This window comes from Rhea pennata, chromosome 6 (assembly GCF_028389875.1).
Source record: "Rhea pennata isolate bPtePen1 chromosome 6, bPtePen1.pri, whole genome shotgun sequence".
NCBI classification, from domain to species: Eukaryota; Metazoa; Chordata; class Aves; order Rheiformes; family Rheidae; genus Rhea; species Rhea pennata.
The window spans coordinates 43940069-43958556 of NC_084668.1; the positions used below are offsets into that span (position 1 = coordinate 43940069).

The 18488-nt window shown below is 38.7% G+C and overlaps 1 protein-coding gene across 5 annotated transcripts in view; it reads right to left on the reverse strand.

The window, feature by feature from the left end:
- ADARB1 (adenosine deaminase RNA specific B1) overlaps positions 1–18488 on the reverse strand; it is a 95954-nt gene that overhangs the window by 19879 nt on the left and 57587 nt on the right. For all 5 annotated transcript variants that reach the window (XM_062579328.1, XM_062579325.1, XM_062579329.1 and 2 more), the window contains 4 exons: positions 10750–10864; positions 6344–6512; positions 5683–5831; positions 4951–5119 (listed from right to left, as the gene is read on the reverse strand). In XM_062579328.1, the coding sequence (XP_062435312.1) occupies positions 4951–5119; positions 5683–5831; positions 6344–6512; positions 10750–10864 (602 nt within the window). The remainder of the gene's footprint in view (positions 1–4950; positions 5120–5682; positions 5832–6343; positions 6513–10749; positions 10865–18488) is intronic.

Sequence of the window (18488 nt, forward strand, 5' to 3'; positions counted from 1 at the left end):
TAACTGTTATTTTATGCAACTTAATTTCTGTTTTCACAGGCCTCAGTAAGATCTTGTTTCTTCAAAAAAAGGAGAGAAAGCACAGGAAAACGATAAGTAAGTGGCATGTTGTATCTTCTAGGGCGTTCATTTTTGCGAGGCGTTGGAGCAAGCTGCAAGATGTGAGAAGATGTCAGACTATCCCCAGAAAGTGCTTTCCCTCATCACATGAACCTTCTGCCCTCCTCTATGACAAAGGCTTGCAGCCCAGATGGCAGCTGTCTCTGGCAGTAATCTCAAAGGCAGGTTTCACCTACTGCATCACCAACAAGATTTTGAGGCCGTCTGAATCACCCCGTGCACCAAGAGCCCTTCTTGGTGCATGCACCCAAGGTGTAGGAGGATATATCTATTCTATATCTATTCTATCTATATACCTATAGAGAATATATATATACACTATCTGTATATAGAGGATAAATTTTGGAAGCTAAACATTCAGTGTGGCTGGCTGTCTCTGAACAGAAGGTGCTCTAGCTGTGTTTGTACTAGCTGCATTCATGATTTTTCTACTTGTTTCTACCTCCTGTGACTGCTATGATCAGCCAGCTGAGTTTAAGGCTGGAATCACCCCCAGAGATGCTTGCAGAACCATCTGTGTTAATTTTTACCTCTGTATCTCCGAAGTGTATCTGACTGAAAGGGAACTCCTGTACCCCAGCATTTGGGTCTTAGCGTGCTCATTTGTTGCCTTATCATAACGGACATGTTTACCATTCACTGTGGTTCATCATTCAAGCACAGGGACACTCCTGCTGTTCAAGTTAAATCCAGACTCACACTGTGTAGGTCAGGACCTGCTTTCACCTATCTAGCTGGACTCTGCTTTCATTAACTGGCCTAAGGAACAGCCGGAGCAGACTGTAGTAGGCTTCACTGATCTGATCACCTTTTCACTTCTCTTTTGGTCAAATCTGAACTCCTGATTTCTCCTTGCTTCCTTGTCTAAGGGATTAATTGAATCTCTACTATCAGTGCATTCCTTTCATGAGCCACAGCACAAACAGGCAGCAACATTTGCATGCAAAATGCAGTCAGAGTTTATTTCCTTTCCCAGTTCAAGTGACTTAGCTAGCAGCCCACATGATAAAACAACTTATGTTAGAAGTCCATGGTCTTTGATGGTAGCATTTCTAGCAAAGATCTTTTTATTTATGCTGTGGTCACATTTTCAGTTAGCTATATCAGAGAGCTGCAGCTGAATCACAATGCTCTGACTTGTTCCATCATTCCCGGTGTTGTCTGGATTTGCTGCAGGCTACCAAGCCTGGGCCAGCACACAGGTCACTGGCTTGACTGGTCAGGGCTTAGACATTATATTTTGGGTAGTTGTTTCCTTCCACTTTCCTTGATTTTTCTTTCTTTCTTTTTTTTCCCCCTTTAACCTAGGTGCCACATAGTCACCACATGCAAATAGTCCGCGGTTACTTCGGTTAAGAATTGATGAGAAGATCGCTCTTTCTATTGCCAACTCAGTTGTGAAGCTCTCCTTTTGGAAATTACTTTCAAACCGGAAAAATACTGGATAAGAATGAATATAACTGCAGAATACAGCCTTTAGTGAGCAGGCACAGGATTTTAAGACACATTTCTTCAACCTCATCAGACTCAGAAATCTAGGTGGTGGAGCCAAGAAGAAAAAGTCATCCATGAAACAGACATAAAGATTGAGTTAAGAACTTCCATTCAGATATTCTACCCTGAATAAACACAAGACAACAAAAGGCCAGTGCATAGGCAGGCATGTGGTGTTCTTTCACCCAACAGATCATCAGAAATAATTATTTTTCCTCCTTTGCACAAAAAGAGATGATGTAGCTTCGTCTTTAGTAACTGGATCTAACATTAAACTGCTTCTCAATTCCTGGATCATCCCTAGGAATAAAACATTTTGTTCTTCTCAGTAAGACAATAAGGCATACTCCATCTCTGACTGGAATGTTTTACGAGAAGAACTTCAAGTAACTATCTGAAGCCAAAATATGCACATATGGAACAAATTCTAGCTACTTTTAAAACAAATCTATGAATATTAATGTTCCAAATCAATTATTTTGGTCATAGAAATCACCTTAACGCTGCTCTCGAATGACATCACACACTAACCACATTAGGAATACTCCAGTTCCAATGCTTACGATCATAGTTGGACTTTACATTTACTGTTACATACACAGGCCTTTTGCTGTTTTCCAGTTTTAACCACACAGTACCACTACAGATTAGAGTTTGGTGCCCTGGCAGGGACTCCCTGCAGCTCCTTCCTCCCTAAAGCAAAACTTCCAGGTGCCTTGATTATTTTTATCTTTTTTTCCCTCTACCTCTCCAGTATTCTTCCAACACAAGCACAAGGTGAAAGAAGGTTACGAAAGTGAGAACAGAGGGAGATGAGCAGTCAGAGCAAAGTTAGGACTTCCTGAGGCAAAATCTACAGGGGTGTTACACAATTTCTTGATCTCTCACTTCCCAGGTGACTGGGAAAGGGAGCTAAAACACCTCCTTGCCTTTACCACTGTGATAATGCGAGAACACTAGCAGAGAACAGTAGGACTGTCCCTTCAGGAGGACATTTCGGTGGAGTAAGAAGCACTGAGTATCTGCCACTGGAGAAGCCAGGGAAGAAAAGGTGAGCTGAGCTCTCATGGGAAAAACAGCAGACCAATGTCATCCTACAGCCAAAGTTCATGAGTCCTATCCCTGTCCACAGCAAAATCCAGCTCAGAGCTTGAGGAATTTAAGTTTGCCAACATGCAGTCAGCACCTAAAGAGAAATCAGAGGAAGCCCTTAGATGAGTATCAGAGTTCATCCTCTTACTACTGATTGGCACTCCACCACAGTGGAAAGCAGCCACTGGAGAGCCTACACTTGTCAGCAATTCTTCACTGGAATGAAGTAGTATAACAGAAAGGTTGCAAGTTCCTTAGCTGTTCCTAACCAGCTCATGATGGGGTAGACAACAGCTTGCAACAAAGCACGCAGATGCTTGAAGTAATACCTTGGATTATACAGGGGAGCTGTTCAAAAATCAACAATTTTAATACTTCGGATACCCCAGGTAATCCTGCACAAATAGAATTTACCTACATATTGCCTAGGCTGGAAGATCTATTGTGCAAAGAAATGCAATCTTTAGTGAAACAAAAATTGGGTTTGACCGTGAGTTTGACTTAGTAGGTTTCATTAAAGAAATTATTTCTGTGCCATAGGAGCAAGTTAGTCTGATTGAAAATCTAGTGACACCTGGAAGAGCTAAGTTGTTCTGTAGTACTAAATATTGGAAACTACATAGCAATGCATTCTTTCAAATTTAAATGGACAAAATATGATCATAAGTGTCAGGGATTTTTTTTTTTTTTTTTAAAGAGGAAGAAGAAGGAGAAGAAGAAGAAGATGAGAAAAAAAGGAAAAAGAATATGAAAATTTGGGCCTCCTTACCCGTCATACAGTCTTTTCTCTGTGTCAAAGGTTTCTATTTGCTTCCTTCACTGGCACAAACAAAATTATTCCCATTAGCCCCAAGGAGAGGTGACAGCTAGCTAGGCAAGCGTGAGATGGATTCTGTTCTGCATCACACAAAATCAACAAAATAGTCAAATGTGCTCTAGCTCAACAACTTGCTTTATTTTTTATATTCACTAATAGAATTGATGATGTGATAAAAGAAGTCAAATGAATGCAGCACGATTACCATATGGGATGGCTGAAAGAAACTACTGACATGAACCTCAAATCTTAAATGCCGCTTTTACAGAATTACTTTTCAACAACCCACTCTCATAAATAGCCAGGGCCTTTTTGAAGTTATGTCAGCGGGATTTAAAAATAAGAAAGTAAAATGTCTTCATTCAGTAGAGATGCTGATTACTTGAGACAAGACTAGAGGAAAAAAAAATAATTACATAACATTCACCCTATATCATTAATTTGGTATACATGGTGTACAACAAATAGGTTCTGACTTATCTTCCGCGTAAAATATGCTTAATAAATTTTGAATAAGAACTAACTGTGGCTTGACAAAAATGTATAGCTATTTTAATTAAAAAATAAGTTAAAAACCCCCAAATCACCAGCTGAAATTTTTGGCATTTCTCTTACATATTTTGCAAAAGCATAGAGAGGCTGAAAACATACAGACTCATTTTGAAAAACTATGCTACAATTTTCTAGAAATTCTCCCATGCTTCTGATACTATTTAAAGGACACTTGCTAAATTTTAGGTGAATCTTTTGTCTATGTCCAATTAAAAAGAAAAAATTTTAAAAATTAAATAAGAAAAAAGAATAAATCAGATAAGTGTAAATAAAAGAATTACTGTTAGAAGACATTATTCTAATTACAGTTCAACCATTTAAGTAAAAACATTTCAAATAAATTTTATATCATTTTCAAGTTAAAATTTAAAAGTGCCCATCAATTAACATGTTTTTATCCGAAAAACTTTTTCCTCATATGAAACAATATAATTTTAAATCCATCCATAGAACACACATGCATCTCTAAAATAAAAGGACATAAATATACCAGAGGATGTTATCCAATATGACGTGTGTAATATACTTATTGCACTGTTTTGCTAATGACATATTATGTAAGGCCAAAAAAAAAAAATATATATAATTCATTCCTCTGATATTTTCCAGTGATATAAATAAAAAACAAAGCAGTCCCAACTTTAAGTGCCTGGAATGACAGATAACTTTTCCACGTTACCTATGAAGCCAGCAGAAGGTCTGACACAAATTGCAGGTGAAGAATCAGAGCTTTATTAATAGCTACAGCCCTCTCACACTGCATCTAAGCAGTGAAACCAACTGATAACCTGCACATTCACTGCATGTGACATGCACACCTGCCTTTTTTATTCAGCAATAAAAACCAATACTACAGAAAAATACTAATATCTCACCTAGCTATCTTGTCGCTGCATGACATGGTCAGTAGCCTTTCTCCTTGCAATACTCCATCCCACGTCTGGATAGTGGTAGTAGATCTCACAGGAATTGTCCCTTCCCCAGATTCTATTTTTGTCCGGAGCTGTCCTCTTGCTTTGCGGTTTGGATGCCTGTCCCCTTGATCTATACAACAAAAATCGCTCGCCATCAACTCAGAAATATTCTCAATATATTTTACATATGGTATTAAAATAAGAAGAGTCAATTAAAGACATTTGCCTGCATAATTGTTACCTTGCTTAATAATTTCTATTACTCCTTTCAATTTACCTACAGTATCATCCCTTGTACAATGCATCTCCTAAGATGCATTTGCAATTAAACCAAGCTTTCCATGAAGGAACAATTAATATGTAGCAGGTAGTTCTTGAATTCTATTCTGCACATTATAGTATTAGAATGAAGTCAAGCAGCAAATCAAGAAATGAGCAGGCAGACAACAACTATTAAGAGACAGCAATGTTCAGATGGCCCAGTTAGTTCTATAAGGATACTTCCTGACACACTGGCTTATCTTTACTAATTTTCAGCCTCTTTAAGCCCATATGGTTTATCTGCCTATAAACCTTTTTCTAACACACATCTATACAAAAAGGAAAAAAAAGACACATAAATTCTAACTGTGCCACTTGTACGCGATCAAATACACTTTAGACTCCACAGCTTTAATATGATTGCTGTCATACCCTCTTGTGCTGCTTCATGTGGTGAGAAAATCCTAGCATCGCCACAAGGAGATGTACTGATATAGAGATGAAACTGCACATTCTCCTTCAGTTTAAACCCACCGCGTTCAGATTTGATAAAAATGGATTTTTGCTGATCTTCTTTATTGCTGAAATAGAGAAGAACACTATAGTCAAAACTGAAACAAACACCTAAGTAATGTAAACTGGTCAGTCTTAATAGACATTAAAATGATTACAGTACGTCTGGACATCTTTACAGTATAACTCAAGCAGTTTTTACAAATAACAAAATGAAAAGACACTAGAGGCAAGAAAGAGAGAGCCCTCGACATTCCCAGTGAATTTTCAGAGACTTATCAGGAAATGAAACACCACACATTTGCTAACCCAGATTATTTTGATTTACATGTTTATAGTTTACAGAAAGATTTCCAAAAGTTTTTTTCCATGTTCCCCTCCCAAGGCACACATCTAGTTGAATACATACCCTGTTAAAGTCAAACTTTACGGGAAATGGCCTAAGTGCTCAGTTACATATTCTAATGTAAGGGATATTACTTCAGGATAATTGTTTCACATTCAAAAACATGTCAGACAAGTGTTTAAGAGTTTTTCAGTTCTGTGGGGTCAGTTCATCTTCTGTTTCTCTCAAGGTTACCTTAGATAGAGCTCAAGTTGTGTATATAGAAATTTAAGCAGGCACCGGCGAGATACAATTTCTGCATGGCAATCATTTAATGCAAGACCACGATCACTCATGTATTCACCATTGATGCATTTTGTTCCTGTAGAAACACTTATTACCAGGGCATCTTTCACATCTGTACCTGCAAAACAATATTTAAAATTTTTAATTTCAGCAATTAAAAATCTCAATTATTCTAGCAAGAGATTTATTCTGGCCAAATTCAAACAATGCTTCTTTCTGCATTTTTCTTTCAAAAAAAAAAAAAAGTGTTCTTTTTCCAATACTTTCTTTACAGCAAAAGCTTCACTCAGACCTACCCTCCCTGTACCTACTCCAGTATGGTCTATGGCTCACATGAGTTCAACTTCTAACTAGTCTGAACTCCGAAATGAAGAAAACTTATAAGGAAAACATTGCTGCTTCAGGAGGAGATATTAAAGCCTGAAAGTGCTTTTTTCTGAGATAGAGTCAGCCCGCTAGCTTATAGCATATACATCATGGCTACATATGCAGGTATCTACTGTGACTTTAGAAATTTGTGTAATAAAAAGGCATTGTTTTATTAAAAAACAACAAATTATGATTGGTATTATGCCAACAATAGGAAAGGTAAGACTAGAGTGGGAAGAAAGATAAAATGTTTAAAGCACTGCAAAGCTTATCAGCAGTATAACATTTCTAGAGATGCAGTCCTTGAAAGTAATTAATACTGCATAAAACAATTAGATGCAAAGATCTTTTAAAATATTTTGTATGCTTTACATACAGAAAACTGTGTCTATTATAAAAAATAAAGGTCAGCTATATGAAAAATTCAGAAAGGCAGGTCCAAAATGTTACATCCCTCTAGCAAAACAGAATAAAAAGCCCCAACAAGCCACACACTAACTCCTTCAAGGTTCATAACACTTAAGCAGCAAAGGCAGAAAGCGGCCATCCCTGCCAAATGCCCTCTGCTATTTTCCTGCCACAGAATAGTTCCTAGAGAAAATAAAAGCCAAGAAACTGCATTCTACATACTGACCCCAAAACAGATTTAACTGGACATTAGGCACCTAAGGTTTAGGATCCTACCCTTAACAAGAGATCAGCTCCTAGGAAGGCCTATACAGAGGGAGCCTGCTATAATGTAGAGCTAGATGTGATATATGTCCCATCGGCAGCTGTGCCAGCTCCAGCTCTCGAGTGGCTTGTTCACACTCCTGTATCGCTGGCACAACTCTGGGCAAATACACAGTGAGCTGGATGCAGAAAATAGCCCTTGTTTTGAACACAATTCAGTGCCCTAGTACTGTTCACCCTCTGGTCACTCTACGGCAATGCCAACGTAAAGGACCAAATGAGTAATAAGTAAAGGGATGAGTGACACAAAACAGGATGGGTTGTTCAAGTTGTCACTGCTGATGAAATAAATCCTAACCGAAGCACAGTCTTCGAAAAATGAATACGAGCTCAGCCACCCCCTGCCCTCCTATGCGGCTGAGACAAAACCAAGGAGGAGGGGGGAATTTCTTCACTGTGAGAGTGACAGAGCACTGGAACAGGCTGCCCAGAGAGGTTGTGGAGTCTCCTTCTCTGGAGATATTCAAGGCCTGCCTGGATGCAACCCTGTCTAACATACTCTAGGTGACCCTGCTGAGCAGAGGGGTTGGACTAGATGATCTCCAGAGGTCCCTTCCAACCTTACTGATTCTATGAAAGCAACAGTTACATTTTGAGACCTTCAGTAGTCACCCTGTTGGCCCTCAGCAGCACAAACTGGCACATGTTCCCATGCTACAAGCTGCCATAGTCAACAGCATCCCTGTCTGGGATATTCAGTGTTTCATGCCAGGGGAAGATGTTCTCTAAGGCTGCGCATTGGAGTCACCTAATTCTAGGGATTCCCCAGACACTTAACATATCCATACGAAGCCGTTTTCTAATAATGTGCAAAGCTACTTCTTTGGATAATCAAAACATGTTAATTAAGGCTTTTGATTCTTTGGGCATATGGTTCCCCTGGGAATTTTGGGCACAGGACTACAATTACAGTAACAACTTTTTCAGTATTATACAATATTCTACAATAGAACTACAGGATCTTCCTCACAGATCATCAGGATGAGGCACTAGCAATGTCTCACTGGACAGACTTTGGGGAACAGTTTTACCCCACTTATACTTTGTATTTACTTGGAGCACAAAGTATGCATGTGGAAGGAATCTTTGTTAAGCTTAGGATTAGGCATCTGTACTAAAACGAAATTGCTTACTTTATGAATCACGTAACACTTCATAAGAATTTGGGACATCATAAAGCGTAGGGCAGAATGATCTCTTTTGGCACTAAAAATCATTAAATATTTTTTAAATTAATTTTAAATGGTCAAAACCATGAAGTTTCCTTCTTTTATACTTGCCAGGCTTTCAAGCTGTTTCTCACATTTATCAATGCCGTCTCCTAGGCTTATGGTTAGGATGCATAATAACAGACTGAAAATGTCACAGCCACATGAGGGAAAGAAGCTGAACCAGTACAAAATAACTATTCTGGCAGCAACCTGTACAAAACTTTCGCTCTGATGGAAGCAACATCCAGTTTGCTAAGGTACAAGCACATCACTCTCCGCTAGGTCCTGCACAGTTAAGCCATCAGCCCTTCTGCTGATTCCATGTGGAATCATGGAATGTGCTTGTCAGGTGGATTCACAGATGCTGCCCGCTGAGATGCCAGCAGGAGCCAGGCCCAGCTATTGAACCTGTTCAGGTCCTGGGGAAACTCAGATATGAGGGGTCAGCAGAGAGACCAAGGACTACTGTCTTCACAACAGCAGCCCCCTGAATGCAACAAGCTTGAATCTCAGAGGCCTGAAAAAAGACTATGACGAGACTACAAAAAAGACAAGAATAATCATGAATGAACTGCCTCAACTGCAAGAAACCTTAGTACATCCTAAACTGGGATGTGGGCAAAGCTCCCAGATACCTCAAAAATTCTGTGAAGCAGTCTGTGGGACTATCCTTTGTTATAAAGCAATCTTATCTCCTCCAAGAAGGAGGATAAAAATGACAACTCAAATACTGTGGGAGAGGAGGCTTGTAGCAACTAGGACCTCTCCGAATTGGAGGCATCCAAAAGACTCCCTGCATTCAGATCTTGACCAAGGTTGCCATAAGGGCTCTTGGATATCTTTCTTTTTTTTGATATTAAAAAAAAAAAAAAAAAAAAAAACACATCATGAGCATGCTGTCTCACATAAGCATGGGCTTATAACAGAGCAGTGTCACAGTGCTCCCGCCTCTGAAGGTGCTTGCAAATAACTACAGCAGTCTCCAGAGCAGTATCATCTGTGCCTGCCACCTTTTCTGGTTTAGACAACTTATGACAGAGCTTAGGCCAAACATCCCCTAGTCACACACTCCTGTCCCTCGAGCATGCAATTGCTGTCTATCCCAAACAACACCCTTGGACCTCAGAAACCAAATGTTTGTTCAGTGGAGGAGGTCCCTACAAACATCCCCCACAGTGTGAAAAGCAGGCTATTATGCAACGTTACGTAGCAGGAAACGTGCCTCATGGCACATACTGCATAAAGACCGCTCAACAGAACCACGGCTGTGCACTGATCTCTGATCCTGTTCTGACTTGTACAGCTAATAGTGTATTTCATGACAGGTCCAAATTTAACTTTAGTCCAAATCAAGTGACCAACTGGACTAAAGGCAAAGACAAATCTTAACCTAAGGAAAGTTCAGCAGCAGCATGGATGCAGATCAGCTTAGGGTGGAATTTCTCTTTCAGTCCGAGTGCTCTGGCAGAGCACAGATCTCACGCGAGCAGTCACAGAACCACGATCTTGCTGCTGGTTGCACATGCACACTAGTGTCAGCTGCTGAAACAGAAGCTGCTTTCTTCAAGTATTTTTACTAAAATGACTCAGACACTAAGCACCAAGAAAGAAATACTGCAAGAATAACTAAATAAAGCGCAAATTCCTAAGGACTTGGAAAGCAAGCATAATTTATAACATTATATGCCAAAACAGAGGAATATTGTCTATGTAACTAATGAGGCGAATATTATGTTTACAAATTTTCCAAAAGGTGCATAATTTAGAAAGATATGTGTATTTCACAGAATATGGTTTATTTCAGAAGTCTCAGATATCTCTATCTATACAAAATATAGGAACTTTGTGGAAAAAGAAGTATTTGCAGGTATAATTTTCCTGTAATCACATTCAGCCAAGATTGAACTTTTGTATTTAAGGCACTTGGGAGATTAAACAGTAATGTATTTCAAAATTAGCTGACTGAAGACAGAAGATAGAGTTTTATAGAATACAGAGTTCTGGTATTTAAGTAGTTAAAATAGTATTTATTTATTTATTTACCTGTAGTCATGACAACTCCAGCAAGGACTTTTCTACGTGCATGTGGAGATGTGAAATTTTCTGTCAAATCACTGAATTTATCTACAACCAAGCGTGCAACAGCATCAGCTAAAACCTGTAAATCACAGAAATGCACTTTAGGAGATTAAACAAATAACAAAAAATTATAACGTCATGGGGTCATGAAGATTTGCACTTTTAATGATTTGACATAAATTGAAAGAATTTGCATCATTCATTTTTAAAAGATTGATAGGACAAAGATTTTCAACTGTCTACAGTGCGTCAACGAGGTATCTAGGGTCCAATTTTCAGGCATACTGAACTCTCATAGCTCACTGCATGCTAAACGGGAGCTCTGTGTACTCTGCATCTATAAAAGCAGGGTCAGACAGCCCTAAGCCAAGAATCAAAGTAGCTAACATTCATGATTGTTATGAACATTTGAGGCTTATAAGAACAACTGAAGAGACAGATGAGTCAATACTTTCATGCTCAAACCTCAAAACACATCATTTCAGTATCCTAAACATTGGACCTGACAAGAGGATTGAAGTGCAAAAACCAGCCTCTTCAAACCAACATACAAACCTTTTATAACAATGGAATTAATTATACAGTTATTACATAAATACGAATGAATTAATTTTCAACAGTCATTAAACTGTACTTTTATTTTTACAGGATAAACGTAAATTTAGGAATAGAAAATGTCAACATATAACCCAAAATAAACCATCAAAAATTAGGAAGATTCATCTCTTTCACCTTCAGGAAAACTTGAATAATAGATACAACCTTATAATTTCCTAACAGGGTTGGCAAGCAACATAGGTCATACTGTAAAGGTAAATAATTTCTAATATTAAGGAAAACTTCAAAATACCAGTCCTGCTTTTGTTGAACTCTGCCGATGGTTCAGTTCAACGCTGCAGCTAATCTCACCTGATGTTCTTAACGCAACTGGAACCATAACAGCTAGAGGAGATGAGTCAAAATCAAAATCTTGAATTTTCACCTGAAAAGAAACTGAAAACCAGGGCAAACCATGCAACAACACTGCCTTCAAGGAAAAAGCACTGTATTAATGGTGGTACTTCGTACTGGCTGAATGGTTTTCACACGAGCTCCATGAAGCACAAAATCCCCGCAGAGTGCATGGCAGCACAGTTATTTACTCCAAAAGTAATGGTTGGGTACAGCAAGTTGCACATTCAAAAAGAAACAGCCGTAATCTAGACACATATAGAAAGAAAAAAACCCTTCTTAGGCACAGTTATTTAGAGGAAGTAGGAATACCCAAACAAACAGGCCCTTTAAGGCTGACTGGGCTGTTTTAGACACTATCACACCATCCAGGCATGAAGGAAGAAGCCCAAAGTTAGCATGGGAGACGTGGCAGCCGATTCTCACATGTCTCCTACCAGGAATCAACATCAAGATCCAAAGAGAGAGGGAGAATGAAGAGCTCAGGAGGGAATCCAGGCCAGACCATAGACACCTGCAGGTGGGTGTCCAGCTGTAACCTGCTAGCTGTTACAGTCAACAGAGATGCGGTCACCACAGTTCAGATCTCCCTAAACAGATGCCTGTATCTGATCGGTGGAGCAGCCCTCCAGGCTTCGCTGATTAACTCTCCATTGACTGTAACAGGAGCCCGGACACTCATGAACACAGATGCTGAGGCTTAATATTTTTGACTATGTATAATAGTCTATAGCCTGGAGTCAAACTCCATCGTTGAAGTTCCAGGCATAAAGAACTCGGTTTGGTTGTCCACATGTTGGTTCAAGATGCTCTGTGTAAATGCCCATGTTGCTCCAGAAGAGCGCAGGTCCTGTGTCATATCTGCCAGTGCTGTGTAGATGTCTTCAGTATCCAAGAGCATCTAATACGGTGCTAAACACACATATGCCTAAGTAAATCAAGCCTAAAATGACTCTTGAGACTGAGAAGTTTCTGCTTACAAACTCCTTTGGGCCCTTTCATTAATGGCAGAAAATTACCATTCTCCTCCCTCCTAGATAGGGCCCAAGGCAGAACAACTGTGCTGATGGGCAACAGTACACAGATCTTGGAGGACCCAGGTGAATCTATACAAAAAACTTAAACATAATCAGATCTAAAAACAGATTGGCAGGGTCAAAAAAAACAGAAGGCTGCAAGACTGCCAGCTCAATTCACCACTGTCATCCTCACAATGGCCGAAGATGACGACACGACAAAGATGACGAAAGAGCCAACAGCCTGGAAACGTGAAGGAATTCTCAATGTCATCTTCCTTCTGGGAGAGCTTTAGCAACCAAGGAATAAATTTTTGTCATAATTTCCAAGCTCAACAGCTTTTTCCAGAATCCTACTAGAAGCAGTGACTAGCAGTCAGGGATGACTGAAGCTGCATTTACCCTAAGCTTTGGTCAATGTTTCGCACTGCACAGTTTGCAGTTTTTAGGACTCCCAACATTCCAACTACAAATTTTCGTGATGCATTTGAATAGACTACAACTCAGAAACTCTTACTGCACAAACTCTAAGTATTTCTTTGAATAATTTGAAGGACCCATAATTCTATCATAATCTGTGCTACAATAGCATCATGATCACACGACACAAAACCTGTGTTTAATTTTGCTAGTCCTGGCACTTATGTAATGAAATAAGAAAGAGAAACTTTGCAGGATAAAAGACTGTAAGATAAATAAATATACAAGGAAAAAAAACAATAAATGCCATAGTTCTATATTCATCTTGGTATTAGAAATGGAAAATTAAGACATATGTAACTTTAATTAACCTGCCTAAAGCTACATGGCAGACCACTGCAGGGAAAAGAACTGAACAGAGATCAGAGTCCCATTCCAACACTTTAGCCAAAAACCGACTGCATAGTTTACTGATAGTGCTTCCTAATTGTAAGTTTTATGCTCTCATTTCTAAAACATCATACCTCATTTTCTACTATGCTTTCCATCAGACATACTGGAGCTTCCAGGAGAACACAGCTGTAGGTGATCACCTATTAGGCAATGTATAATCATGCTGACTAACATTATGAGAGAACATATTATTGCAGAAGTAGCAAAAAATTTCTCTGAGTGTGGATGCACCCTGATCCACAAGCAGAATACATGCTGCAAGGATAGCATACTGAATCAAAGCATGAGCATGTTAGAAACAAAACTTCTCAAACACTGGGTTCTACAAAAATGCCACCTATCAGAAACGGTGCTTCCAAAACCTGAACCAAAAACTATCGAGAGTAAAATGGAAAGGTATAAAAATACATCTTTCAGGATCATTGAGCACAGCTTCATTATCTAGCTCCTCAGTCTAACTGGGGAATGGAGGCTAATCTGCAGAGGCCTGTAATCTCCCCATTTCCTATGGGAATCAGCACTGGTTTGATGAGGATATTTTTGTCATGGTGCAGGAACTTCTAGGCATTTCTGAAAATAAACCCATGGACAAATTATCTGCCAATACTGCTGATAAAAGGGTATTACAGGCTCCAATAGCTACCTGACAAATAATTAGATGGAAAGCACATATATAGCATTATATATATATATATAGCTTTTTCTGACAAGATTATTTCTTACATAATTGGTAAAGTAGATGAAACTACAGCATTGGTACACAAATGAGAATACAGTGAGTCTTTCTGGGAAAAACGTAAGCTTATGTAAAAGGATTGGGCTGCATCTCAAACACCGTGGAACTAAGCTGCTGGTAAAGAAACCTAAAATTGCTTGAACGAACTATAAAATAAGAGCCTACAGAGTGTTGACAAGAATAACTAAGCAGAACAAGCTAGATAAAAATGTCCACTAGAGATGCAAACAATACAGAAGACACTGTGAGAGAGGGAAAAAAGAAAGTTTACTCATAGAAACAGGTCAATACATCAACGATGTTATTGATCTGATATCCGAGTTGCATAAAACCATCCAAGGTGCATGGTGAGCAATAAACCCTTTTAAATGTCTACAGATTAAGTTGTTAAGATTTTGGTCTTCTGTAAGTCTGAAACTGCAGAATACTTACCCAACAAATTAGATATGAATTATCTTTTTCTCTCAAGCGGTCTATTCCATTAAAATAGTAGAGTCTTTAAATGCACTTGTGTCTATTTAGGCATTTCATGTGGATTTTGCTATGGCTCAGTAAGTCAATAAAGGGAACTTGCGCTCAAAATTTATGCTCAACGAAGATACCACCTCACCTATGAACGTGTTTCCCCTGGATCTCCCAAACGTACCTTAGGTGGGCAGAGGAGCAGCAATATGACAAAGAACAAGTCCTGCAAAGTTGCAGCACTTCACTTTGCATTTCAGTTTGTTCTCACCAATCTGAATCAAGCCAGACATGCCACTTCCTCATAGCACTGCAAAGCCCAATTTCCGCCAGAAAAGATGGAGCATTTATCTGCTTTACATTGAATTCCACAATTACAGAATCATACTTTTTAGTCTGAATAGACATGCTTTTATCAATAATTTATCTTCCCGTTAGATGAGGACTTAAATCTGTCAATAACTGCTTGGACTTGCCCATTTGTCTACCCTTCAAAATAATAAAAATAATAATAAAAAAAAAATCCATCGACTGAGATTGTACTGAAACTATAACTGTTGTGGCAACCAAACTTTCACTGCTTCCCATAACACCGTAAGTAGAAAAGCTCTTTACTTACAACACAACCAATCTCAGTCATCTGAAACTTTTGCTGCCTGTTTTCTTTCCATCATCTTCATGTCTCAAAAACATGTAAACCACAGGGGCACAGCTGGCTGAGTAGCTCAAGGGACAGTCTCTGCCACTGATGAGAGACAGATTCCCCTAGTATACTGGTTTTTCAAAGGAGCAGCAACTTTCCTTGGAAGAGCTTAGAAATGCGCTGCCTCATTAGCTGTGCAGAGTCAAGCAACCACAACAGATCATCGCTCCAGTGACCTTCAAATCAAGGAAGAAGTAATCCAGGACAAGCATTTCATTCATGCTAAATACAAGATAAAAACCAGATGTCCTGTTTTTGTTACCTATCGCTCACTTTTTCTCCACAGGCACTTTTGCTGATGCTGGGGCAGGGGAAGAGGACTCCTGAAGAATAAAGGGAAAAAAGAAAAAAAAAACAGCGTTTTTTTTTTTGTTTGTTTGTTTGTTTATCTGTCTGTCACGGGGACTACAGCATACTAGCCATATTGCCCAGAGTGGAGTACCCTAGCAGAGATACTTCAAACTTATTTCTGACACTGAAGAGATTAGAAAGGAGAAGCTAATTTATTGGAGAGTATGTAAATATGAGCTGATCTGATAGAGAACTTAAAGGATTAGTTGCCATAGTCTTACATCTCTAATCACGAGCTCCCAATAAAAGTGGATTTTTTTTAATCACTAAGTATTATTATTTCAGAATATTTCAGAGTCGAGTGGTTTTATTTAGATTAAAGGCAGATGCCAGGTTTGGAAAATACTTTCAATAGAGATGTTCGTCTGTGTGGATCATAAGGTGCAAGGGGAAGAATCAACTTTTAATACTTGCAAATTCATTCATCTAACAAAAACAGCTGGAAAAAAGTCCGCCTTTACTGTCAGAACACTATTCCAAGCTGCAGTATTTCCTGGTACACTTGGTTGGGATATCTTGAGCTTACTGAGGTTAACTGTTCAATTTTCTCAAATTGCTAGTAATATTTTTAAACTGCTAGTCTCCTGAATTAAAAAAGGAAACACTTTCCTCAGCAACCCTTTTTAAGGCTTCTACAATAACAACTACTCAGCTACTAATAAAGTTATACTCTGAATTCAGCTTTATAAAAGGGATCCTGAAAAATGATGTGGAAGAAGAGATAAGAGAGAGCAGAAGCGAAGAAGCCTAACAGAGCTGAATCTTACTATTGCAAAGGAATTACCAAAGGTAACAAGGGGCACAAACAAAAGCAAATGGCGCAGGATGTCTCAGAAATGAAGGCTGCAGGTAGGTGTGGGAAGGCACAGAGGAAGCATCTGATGGGAATATAGCAGTTTATGATCAGGCCACTGTAGAGCAGGGAACAAGATGTACTGATCTAAAATCATAACCTAGCTTGGCCCAATTCAACTCAAAGACATCAAGCCAAGTCCACTGACCTGATGGGGGGTTAGGGGAGGGGTCTGTCATATCTCTTATAAACAAACATTAATTGAAGCAGAATTTGAACTTCTCTCCCATTCTCAGGAAGCATCCTAACATCTGAGATGTGCAATTTTTCTACCATCCTCTCCTGTGTTAACTCATTTATTCAAAGTTGGATAACTCAAATAAGGAAAGACCCAAAATAGCTGACAGTTCTCTCACTGAAGCATGTGAGCTCAAAGCTATTTTGGGTGCATCGTTTCTTTCTCTGATGGCAGTTACAGTGAAACCAGTTCTTTTCCATATATACCAAAAAAATTCAGTTAATGAATATTTTACCACAATATTTTAGAAAAAATATCTGAAAAAACAGGTTTTAAAATATTCTGAATATTAAAATGTTCAGGTCCAGCTGGATCTGAACGAAGATCTCAGTAGATCACTCTTACCAAGAACAGCTGTTTCATCTAGAGAAATGCTAGTAAGTACTGAAGTCGTGCTGGACTAATGGCATTTCATGGGCTGACAGCACTCTTGGATCTGAGCTAGGAACTGACTCAAACTTTTGGGCACTCTTTGGAACTGTAGTGATCTTTCCTCCTCCTCTCAAGAACAAATGTTCTCCCTCAAATTTATTTCTTCTTACCTTTGCAGTTTAGGGCTTAGTGAACTTTCTCACAAGCTGATGAGCACTGGCAGTGTCCACAGTAGGCAAAATTGGGGTCAGCCTGGCCCTCATCTCTCCTCTGACACTGATCAGTATACACAACTCAGAGAAGGTGCAAACATATCTATGCTTATAAAACACGGTAATTATTTTGTAGTTCTCCATAATAAAAAGTTTCTTATATTTATTTAAACAAACTCCTATCAAGACAGTAAATTCTCTCATTACTTATACAAATATACCTTATCTTTTTTAATTCCACAACAATTAATTCAATACATTGCTCATGAATTCCTATGAACATATTCAGTATGATTTTTTTTTTTTACTAAGTTTGAATTTCTTACATTCTTATTCTCCTTTATAAACTGAGCAGTCTATTTCACTAAACACCCCAATTGTCTTCAGCCTCTCTCCAGAGGAAGTTTTCCCAGACCTCTGATCACTTCCATCACTTATTTGTACATCACTAATGTTTTTTAGTACTTTTTTATTCCCTGCCTTCCCCAAATTAGACTACAATTAAATATTGTACCTCAAGTGAGACTACCCCTTACATTATTGGATCTCACTCCATTCTTTCTGCATAACATTTTGTATGCAAGTATGTCCATAATGATCCACAGGATCTTTTTGAGTTTGTAATAAATGATGTGAATATTTAAAAGTATTTCATCTAGTGGGTGTTTTAATTAATTTCATCTCTAGTTATGCTTATTTATTTAGCTTGTTGCTTTCTCTCACACACTTCACCAACTTTAACTAATCTAAGTAACTCTTTAAGATTCAATACTTACAATTTCAATTCTCTGATTCCTCTCTCTCTTCAGTTGTTTCCAGTCCGAGCAGCGCTTCTTCCTTCTCTCATAACTAATCAGCTACCTTTTAAAGTCAACAGTTTGAGGAAATCTGGGAAATACCATTATAAGCTTCTATGAAGCACACCAGAATGCACTG